This window comes from Haliotis rufescens, unplaced genomic scaffold (genome assembly GCF_023055435.1).
Source record: "Haliotis rufescens isolate VD_foot unplaced genomic scaffold, xgHalRufe1.0.p SCAF_1, whole genome shotgun sequence".
NCBI classification, from domain to species: Eukaryota; Metazoa; Mollusca; class Gastropoda; order Lepetellida; family Haliotidae; genus Haliotis; species Haliotis rufescens.
Genome location: NW_025963779.1, coordinates 74,899,902 through 74,909,367, shown reverse-complemented (window position 1 = coordinate 74,909,367; position 9,466 = coordinate 74,899,902). Strand labels below are relative to the sequence as shown.

Genomic DNA, 9,466 nt, shown 5'->3' with positions numbered 1-9,466 from the left:
TTGAAATTTTACACTGTAGTGTTAGTCGATGAGTGGTATTGACATTACATATATATCAAGGGGAGTCGTCTTATTACGGAAATTATGCAAAAGTGGCCTAGGTTAAAGACGCCCATTCACTAAAGGTACTGACAAACCCTAATAAGATTCGATTTAAATAAAACCTAGGTCATCGGATCCTGGCACGCTAAGGAAATCGAATCTTCACCGCGCATCCTTAGGCCACAGGGACGCCTATGACACTGTCACTGTATAGAACGAATGATGTACTACCAAGAAATGAAAAAAGATTCAAGTATTTTATTTCAACACATCAGTGGTATGTCAGTTAGTGACCAGTTGGGAAGGTGAATAGGCCAGTCCAGTTCATGTCGAATTCTGTCAGAGAGATGTGGCCATCATCTGTAAGAGTGAGTGAGTGAGTGAGTTTGGTTTTACGCCGCTTTAAGTAATATTCCAGCAATATCACGGCGGGGAACACCAGAAATGGGCTTCACACATTGTACCCATGTCGGGAATCGAACCCGGGTCTTTGGCGTGACGAGCGAACGCTTTAACCACTAGGCTACCCGACCGCCCCTCATCTGTAAGAAGCAGAGTGAGTAAGTTCTAGTAGTGATGCGTTTATATATTCACGGAGCAATGCATTCGTATGTGTATTATAAACCATGGACCCGAGGATCCGTGTAATATTTACGGGACATGGGCGTCCCAGTCGTCAAAGGCGCCGCAATTCGCTGTGCAGAGTTGCTTCCCTTGGCACGCCAGAAACCTCTGATCGTTGGTTCGAATCTTGGTTCGCCAAGATTATGTTTCTAGGTTTATCCGCACCATACTCGTGCTCGTGTGTTGCCCCAAAGTGGTATACGTGAGACCTGCATCACATCGGGCTTTCCTCCCACATTAAGCTAACACGCAGGGACGTTGTTCATAGCGGCAACTCACTCACTGCATGTAGTATTTACGGGTAAATGTTTAAGGCTGAAGACGTTACATTTATTATTTTTATCTCTTTTGGGTCAAACGTTATTCAATTTTCAGAGTAAATCCCAAAATACACCCAATGAGCAGATTAACACTGTGGGATATATACTTTTGTTTTGTTTGTTTGTTTGTTGTTTAACGCCGCACTCAGCAATATTTGGATACGATGACATGCAACAACCAAGTCAGCGAGCCTGACCACCACATGGGTTGCTGAAGATCTATTAAACCCCGGATCTTCATGGGTCAGATATACTAGTAGTAGCAGCAGCAGCAGCAGCAGCAGCAGCAGCAGCAGTAGTAGTAGTAGTAGTAGTAGTAGTAGTAGTAGTAGTAGTAGTAGTGGTAGTAGTAGTAGTAGTAGTAGTAGTAGTAGTAGTAGTAGAAGAAGTTGTAGTCGTTTGTCTGTTTGTTTAACGCCACTCTCAGCAATATTCCAGCTATATGAGTGCGGTCGATAAAAAATCGAATCTGGACCAGACAATCCAGTGATTGACATTGTGAGCAACGATCTACGCCGTCGGAGTACGATGACACGCAAGCAAGCAAGTCACACAGCCTGACCACGTGATCAGTTTGGTCGCTTCTTACGATCAGCAGTTGTTGCTGAGGATCAATCCTACCACGGAGTCCCCACTGAGTTTCATGAGAATCGATTGACAACAACATGTCCACGGTGCATTCGTTCAGCAGCTTACATTATGCCACACAAGAATGGCATGCTTATAAGACAAGTTGAGCAATCAGAATTACCGTCATCGTCGAAATAGTTACAGAAGCTGGTAACCTCCTTGGCATCAATCTGGGCGTCGAAGTTGGTGTCCAAATGGCGGAAGAACAGGGGCGTGTAGTGTGCAAAACGCAAATTCAGGAACGTCCATTTTAATTCGAACTCAAGTTTACCGATCACGTGGTCTCCTAAAAATCAAGAAAATAGATGAGACCATGAAGGTTCATGAGGTATATGCATCTACTTATACAAATAGGGGCGGTCGGGTAGCCTAGTGGTTAAAGCGGTCGCTCGTCACGCCGAAGACCTGGGTTCGATTCCCGACATGGATACAATGTGTGAAGCCCATTTCTGGAGTCCCCCGCCGTGATACTGCTGGAATATTACTTAAAGCGGCGTAAAACCATACTCACTCACCCACTTATACAAATAAAAGTGTCTGCAGCACACGATCCATTATTAAACATATATAGAGGAAATGTCCACTAGAACTGAATTTAAAAAAAGCAAAACTCAGTCCTCAAAAAAGCAAAATCCATAAAACATTTGCCACAAACCTATATCTCGGTTCATCCTAGTCATGGTTGTAGTTTGTCAGCACCACACTCTTGGTCATGGGTTCAACCAAAGTGGTAACCATCTGGGACCTGCTCTACTTCATGCATTCCCCTACATAAATCTGACACGCCGTGAGCGAGTGAGTGAGTAAGGCAAAGCTTCCTTAAAACACACTCACTCACTTTCTAAACATTAAATCGGTAGCGACAATAATTTCTACATTCAGTAAAACCTCCCTCGAGATCTTGAATATCATAGGAAATATATCGAGCCATCCGTAGATAGGGACAAGAGGAGTATTGATACAGACACCGATGGTACACTGACGTGACATCGTCGTAAACATGGTTATCGGAGTAATGGAGTTAATACTGTAGTGGCTTCACTGTAAAAGGGGCACATACATTTGAGGTTTTAAATTTAAAAAAGGTTTCTAAGAGGTTTGGTATTGTGTTAATTGAGTGGTTCACCGACCATCGCCGTCGAAATGTAACCAGAAGTTCTGACATTCTGAGGCGGTGAGCCTGGTGTCGTTGTTTTTGTCGTAGTAGCGGAACAGTTCGTCATGGGGCTCTTCCACCGACAGCTGACTGAAACAAGGAGGGAATTAAAAAAACATAGTGAAAAGTAGATGATTAAACCATTAAAACAGTCCAATATATGCACTACATTAGCCTACTCCTACAGGTGGCCGGGCACAGTGTACGACTAAAGGGACATGCATTATAGAGCGTCTTTGGGGTCCAACGTTACCAAGCAAGTCATTCCAAACGGCAAGAGTAATATTGTAATTTAGGCAACCTGACGGATACCTTGGTTGAAAGTTAAATACTTGGGTCATTTTCAACTTGTGTTGAATACACCTCACGAAGTTTGCAATTCATGGAATCATTGGGTTACTTTGGTTTTGTTTTGGCGTTGGTGGGGTAGCCTAGTTGTTAGATCCTTCGCCCGGGTTCGATTCGCCATAATTATTGGTACAGTGTTTGGAAGCCTCCGCCATGACATTGTCGTAATATTCCTGTTTGACACTGTAATGAATAAGGTTCCCTGAAACCTCTTGATACGTTTCAAGTGGATGGAGCGTCTGCCCGGAGAGCGGAAGGTCACGCGCACGCACTCACGCATCCACACATGCACACACGCACGCACGCACACACACACACACACACACACACACACACACATCGCTATGTTAGTGTAACAATCTGTAACGCGAAGCTAAACTCCATTCCAGGTAACCTTTTGAAACGTTATGGGAAGTTACTCGGAATGTTTCCAGATGAATATTTAAACAAATGTTTAACATGAAATATGAAATTGTTCATCATGCAGAACAAAATCCCTCCTGTTTAGCATATCTTATATGCACATATCTCAGAATTAGTGCTACCATTAACTGGTTGTTGTACCTCCGATAACATTATTGGCTGTATGTAGTGCTAGTCTCCACTCCCTGTACTTAACATTCCTACTACAGACGTTGTACACGTTACAGTACTTACTATACATGGGACTGAACACTTACTGCAAACGTTCTACATACAGCGGTACTTACGAAGAACACACAGATTTTCACAATGCTGAATACTTACTGCCTTTATTGTTCATACAGTGATGCATTCGAAGAGCACGTACGAAGAACATGCAGTTGTATATAGTACTGAATACGTTGTACATACAGTGGTTCTTACGAAGAGCAAGCAGTTATATATAGTATTAAATACATACTGAATACGGTGTACATGCAGTGGTACTTACGAAGAGCACGCAGCTTTACATGATACTGAATACATACTGACTGCTTTGAACATGCAGTGGTACTTACGAAGAGCACGCAGTTATATATAGGATTGAATACATACTAAATACGTTGTTCATACAGTGGTACTTACGACGAGCACGCAGCTATATATATATAGGACTGAATACGTACTAAATACGTTGTTCATACAGGGGTACTTACGAAGAGCACGCAGGTATCTATAGAACTGAAAACTTTGTACATGCGGTGGTACTTACGAAGAGCACGCAGCTTAACATGCTACTAAATAAATACTGAATGCTGTGTACATGCAGTGGTACGTACGAAGAGGACGCAGCTATACATGATACTGAATACATACTGAATGCTTTGAACATGCAGTGGTACGTACGAAGAGGACGTAGCTATACATTATATACTAAATACATATTAAATACGTTGTACATGCAGTGGTACGTACGAAGAGCACGCAATTATACACGATACTGAATATATAGTATTACTAAATACCTTGTTCATACAGTGGTACTTACGACGAGCACGCAATTATATATAGGATTGAATACATACTGAATACGTTGTACATACAGTGGCACTTACGAAGAGCACGCAGTTGTCTATAGGATTGAATACATACTGAATACGTTGTTCATACAGTGGTACTTACGACGAGCACGCAGTTATCTATAGGATTGAATACATACTGAATACGTTGTACATACAGTGGTACTTACGACGAGCACGCAGTTATCTATAGGATTGAATACATATTAAATACGTTGTTCATACAGTGGTACTTACGACGAGACACGCAGTTATATATAGGATTGAATACATATTGAATACGTTGTTCATACAGTGGTACATACGACGAGCACGCAGTTATCTATAGGATTGAATACATACTAAATACGTTGTACATACAGTGGTACTTTCGAAGAGCACGCAGTTATATATAGGACTGGATACATACTAAATACGTTGTTCATACAATGGTACTTACGACGAGCACGCAGTTATATATAGGACTGAATACATACTAAATACGTTGTTCATACAGTTGTACTTACGAAGAGCACGCAGTTATATATAGGACTGGATACATACTAAATACGTTGTACATACAGTGGTACTTACGACGAGCACGCAGTTATCTCTAGGACTGAATACATACTAAATACGTTGTTCATACAGTGGTACTTACGACGAGCACGCAGTTATATATAGGACTGAATACATACTAAATACGTTGTTCATACAGTGGTACTTACGACGAGCACGCAGCCAGAAGCACAACTAAGTACAGGATCTTCCACAACATACTGTTAGTACTCAATGTGTCTGTTCCATAAAACAAGGACTGGCGTTCTCCCTTACAGATAAGCTTTTTCACTCGTTTGACCGGAATCCGCAGATTAACATTATCAGATAATGCCACTACAATAACGACTTAGGTTATTCTGGGGTCACATTGTCTTGTAATGTTGTTGATCCCAACTTACAGGTAACAACTGTATTGATGTGTACAGGAATGTTACATGCCGGATGATGTAGCCCTTCGTGAGAATATGCAATGACTGTATTGTTGTGTTGAACAAACATATATTATTTCATATGAACAAATAACATGCTAGTTAATTCGTCGTCTCGATATTAGGAACGGGAGTGAATGTGTGGTTTACTTTGCTGTCAACTCTATTCCAGCTATGTCACGGCGGACTGTAATGAATCGGGTCTTGGTCAGACAAACTAGTGGTCAACAGCATGAGCAACAACCCACAAAGTCAGCCAGGTCACAAATTGTCACTAGCCTTTCCTCATTATTTTCCTCCTACGAGAAACATGGAGTAGTGGGGACCTATTGTCCCGAAATCCACTTCCTAAACGAAACAAAGTAACGTTTCTCATGATATAAACGTTCGTGCAAAGGAAAGTACACACGTGGAAACAAGAATTAACCAAAAAATTAGAAACGTTATGAAAACGATACAAGGCTGAAAACAGTCGTCGAAACAGTGATTTGATACCCGTATCAAATACATCACCAAATTATTGTTTGTTCCATTTGTAGACACCATCAAACATGTGTGTATATACTTACCTTTGCCAGACAGTCTGCATTCAGGAGTCCGCTATACTAAGTGTTATATATTTTAAGCTAGAATGTTTAATGGTATATGAAACCAGATTAAAGCCAAATGCAGTATTCGTCTGAGTGGGTGAGTGGGTTTAACGTCGCTTTTAACAGTATTCCAGTTATATCACGGCGTGTCAGCTTAATGTGGGAGGAAAGCCCGAAGGGATGCAGTTCTCAGGCGTTTACCGCTTTGTTGAAACCCATGAGCACGGATATGGTGCTGACAAACCTAGAAACATAATCGGGGTGAACCGGGATTCGAACCCACAATCACAGGTTTCTGGCGTGCCCAAGGGACGCAACTCTGCACAGCGAATCGCGGCGCCTTAGACGACTGAGTTCTTATTGGCGTATGGGTTTGGGTTTGGGTTGCTGTCGTACGATGTTGATGACATGACGTGCTTTTAGGGATCGCACAATGCATTCTGCTTTTAGTATAGAGTTCTTCTGATTATGGAAAAGGTTTTTACGCTTTTACTCAAACGATTAAAGATTGTCATGTATAAAGTAGTATGTGAATCAAGGAAGCTGACATTTCTTCAAGGTTTCAAATCCTTGTTAAATACGCAGTGCTATTATTCTGCAGTAACGACTAGGCGATTTTGACGCTCATAATTTCTTTTAGTACTTCGTGACTCAATTTGTGAATAAATATATATCATGTTATATGCGATTTACAGTTCACAGAAGATGAATTAACTTTCTTTCGTTATACTATTATCTCAAAAGAAAATATAAATCGTCAACGCCAAAGAATAACCGGTCTTGATTATACGCCGAAACAGTTTCCACTGAGCGCATTAGGCACAATAACGGTAAAAAGTATATGTACGGATCACTGATGACACCAGGTATTCGCGAAAAGGGTAAGCATGTCCTGCCTCAACGGTAGCACTCGTCACACACTCAATTTGCAAAACATATGTATTTGAGGCATGGCGCCACACAGTTGTACCACTGCCGTTCCATGGCCTTTTATGGCCTTTATCTTTCCCATACCTTAACATAGACTTACGACAGTCGTAGTGCTAAGGTTGATTTGTACAACGGCACCCAGGAACATAATCTAGTCGCACGAGTCCACTGACAGGATGGAGTGATTATAATATGTGAACTGGTTGAGTGTGTCTTCATGGCCCGGTGACTTTGATCTTTGCTCATGATGTCAACATCTAGGTTTCCTGGCAAAATTCGATCGTTTTACAGGTCGCCGTGATAGAACTGGTGCCATTGTACAGAGCGATCTTAGCGCTAAGGTGATCGTAACTCCCATTCCTTAACATTGACTTACGTCCCTTTTGCATTAATGTTAATGTTTCAACCTTTTCCTCAGCTGTGCTAAATTAATAGTTCACAAAATTTAATGTGTAATGCTGCCATTATGTGTTTTTGATGGATCACAATGCAAACCACCGACATTGATGCTGTAATATTGACTATTGATTAACTCATTCACGGTCAAACCAACAACCGACATCATATCATGCAGTAGTAACGATAAAACTATTACCAGTATACCTGAACGATATAAGTATAATCATGGGAGGTAGTCCATATTGTGTCGTCATTATCAGTAGAAATTTGATTTGGAGAATACGAAAACAGGCGTTCAAATAACCACCAACAGGCCTGTTCAACACAATCTTTGACATTGCACATTACGAGATATTATGGAACAAAACCCTCCAGAATCTTCTTTTGACTAATACGAGGCCCAGGTTTATACTCCGCCCTTCGTCAGCAGTACACAATAGAGTGAAGGTTTGGTTTGGTTTGTTTGTTGTTTAACGCCGCACTCAGCAATATTCCAGCTATATGACGGTGCTCTGTAAATAATCGAGTCTGGCTAGACAATCCAGTGATTGATATCATGAGCATCAATCCACGCAATTGGGATCGATGACATGCATCAACCAGGTCAGCGAGCCTGACCACCCGATCCCGTTAGTCGCCTTTTACGACAAGCATAGTCGACTTTTACGGCACGCATGGGTTGCTGAAGACCTATTCTACCCCGGAATCTTCACGGGTCCAATAGAGTGAAGGAGAAACCAGTGGCCGCTCATTGACAAGAGCTCAAACATTTAATGAAGAATTGTGCAGGGTGTGTGACGATGGAGGAAATGAAACAGGCCGTTTTCCACGGTGCAAACCACAAGCACGGGTATGGTGCTAACAGTGAGTGAGTGACTGAGTATGGTTTTAAGCCGCTTTTAGCACTATTCCAGCAATATCACGGCGGGGGACACCGGAAATGGGCTAACAAGTCTCAAAACATTACCAAGGCGTATTTGGGAATCGAATCCACAATCATAGATTTGTGGTACGCGCAATGGGTGTACGGCTGCAGAGAGAACTGCGGTTCCTGGGACGGCTGTAAAACACTTCAAAGTCTTAATTTAGCTTCCTGATGAATAAAGGATAAATGAACATGCTCTTTTTTTTAAAAAGTTGTGCAGTTGTGACTTCAAAGTACCGCGTACCAGTTGAGATGTTAATTACACAAGGCTTGTACAGGTGTATCACACACGTGGATAGTTCATATATCACTATTCCATTTAAATTGGTCATTGTAACATTGGTCATTGTAACATTGGTCATTGTAACATTGGTCATTGTAACAAAGATTTCGTAAGGCAGACTTTCACTTGGGAGTACTGTTGACACACTACTGGCGACTTCCCTGACATGTGTGACGTTTTGATTTCATTCCTTGGCTATTGTTGGGTGTCCATTTGTATTTGCAATTTAGGCCTTGATTATGAGTGCAAATGACACCTGAACACGCACACGACGTTTGTCTTGTGTACCGCGCAGTCCCTTTTATATATCGCATGTTCTGTGGTAGGGAACTTTGAAGTAGTCCGCAGCCTATAAAATACAACCGTAAAGTCCCTTACAATACCCACCATTGAAATGGTCATGAATGATCATAGGGGTTTGATGTCTGACTGTAGTCGATGACATTCTTGCTGATAGGGGCTGGAGAAGGGCAGAGTAGGTCCCTGGATACCGTTGTGCAAAGCGATCTTAGCGATAAGGTGATCGTAACTCCCATACCTTAACATAGACTTACGACAGTCGTAGTGCTAAGGTTGTTTTGTACAACGGCACCCAGGAACATAATCTAGTCGCACGAGTCCACTGACAGAATGGAGTGATTATAATATGTTAACAGGTTGAGTGTGTCTTCATAGCCCGGTGACTTTGATCTTTGCTCATGATGTCAACATCTAGGTTTCCTGGCAAAATTCGATCGTTTGCAGGTCGCCGTGATAGAACTGGTGCCATT

General features: G+C 41.9%; 1 protein-coding gene across 1 annotated transcript; it reads right to left on the bottom strand.

The window, feature by feature from the left end:
* Positions 1-285: 285 nt before the first annotated feature.
* Positions 286-5,423, bottom strand: LOC124146772. The gene is made up of 4 exons (XM_046517227.2): positions 5,309-5,423; positions 2,747-2,862; positions 1,738-1,902; positions 286-402 (listed from the first exon to the last, which is right to left on the bottom strand). Exons 1-4 carry the CDS (start codon positions 5,356-5,358, stop codon positions 329-331), a joined length of 405 nt encoding a protein of 134 aa, XP_046373183.1. The 5' UTR covers positions 5,359-5,423; the 3' UTR covers positions 286-328.
* Positions 5,424-9,466: the final 4,043 nt, after the last annotated feature.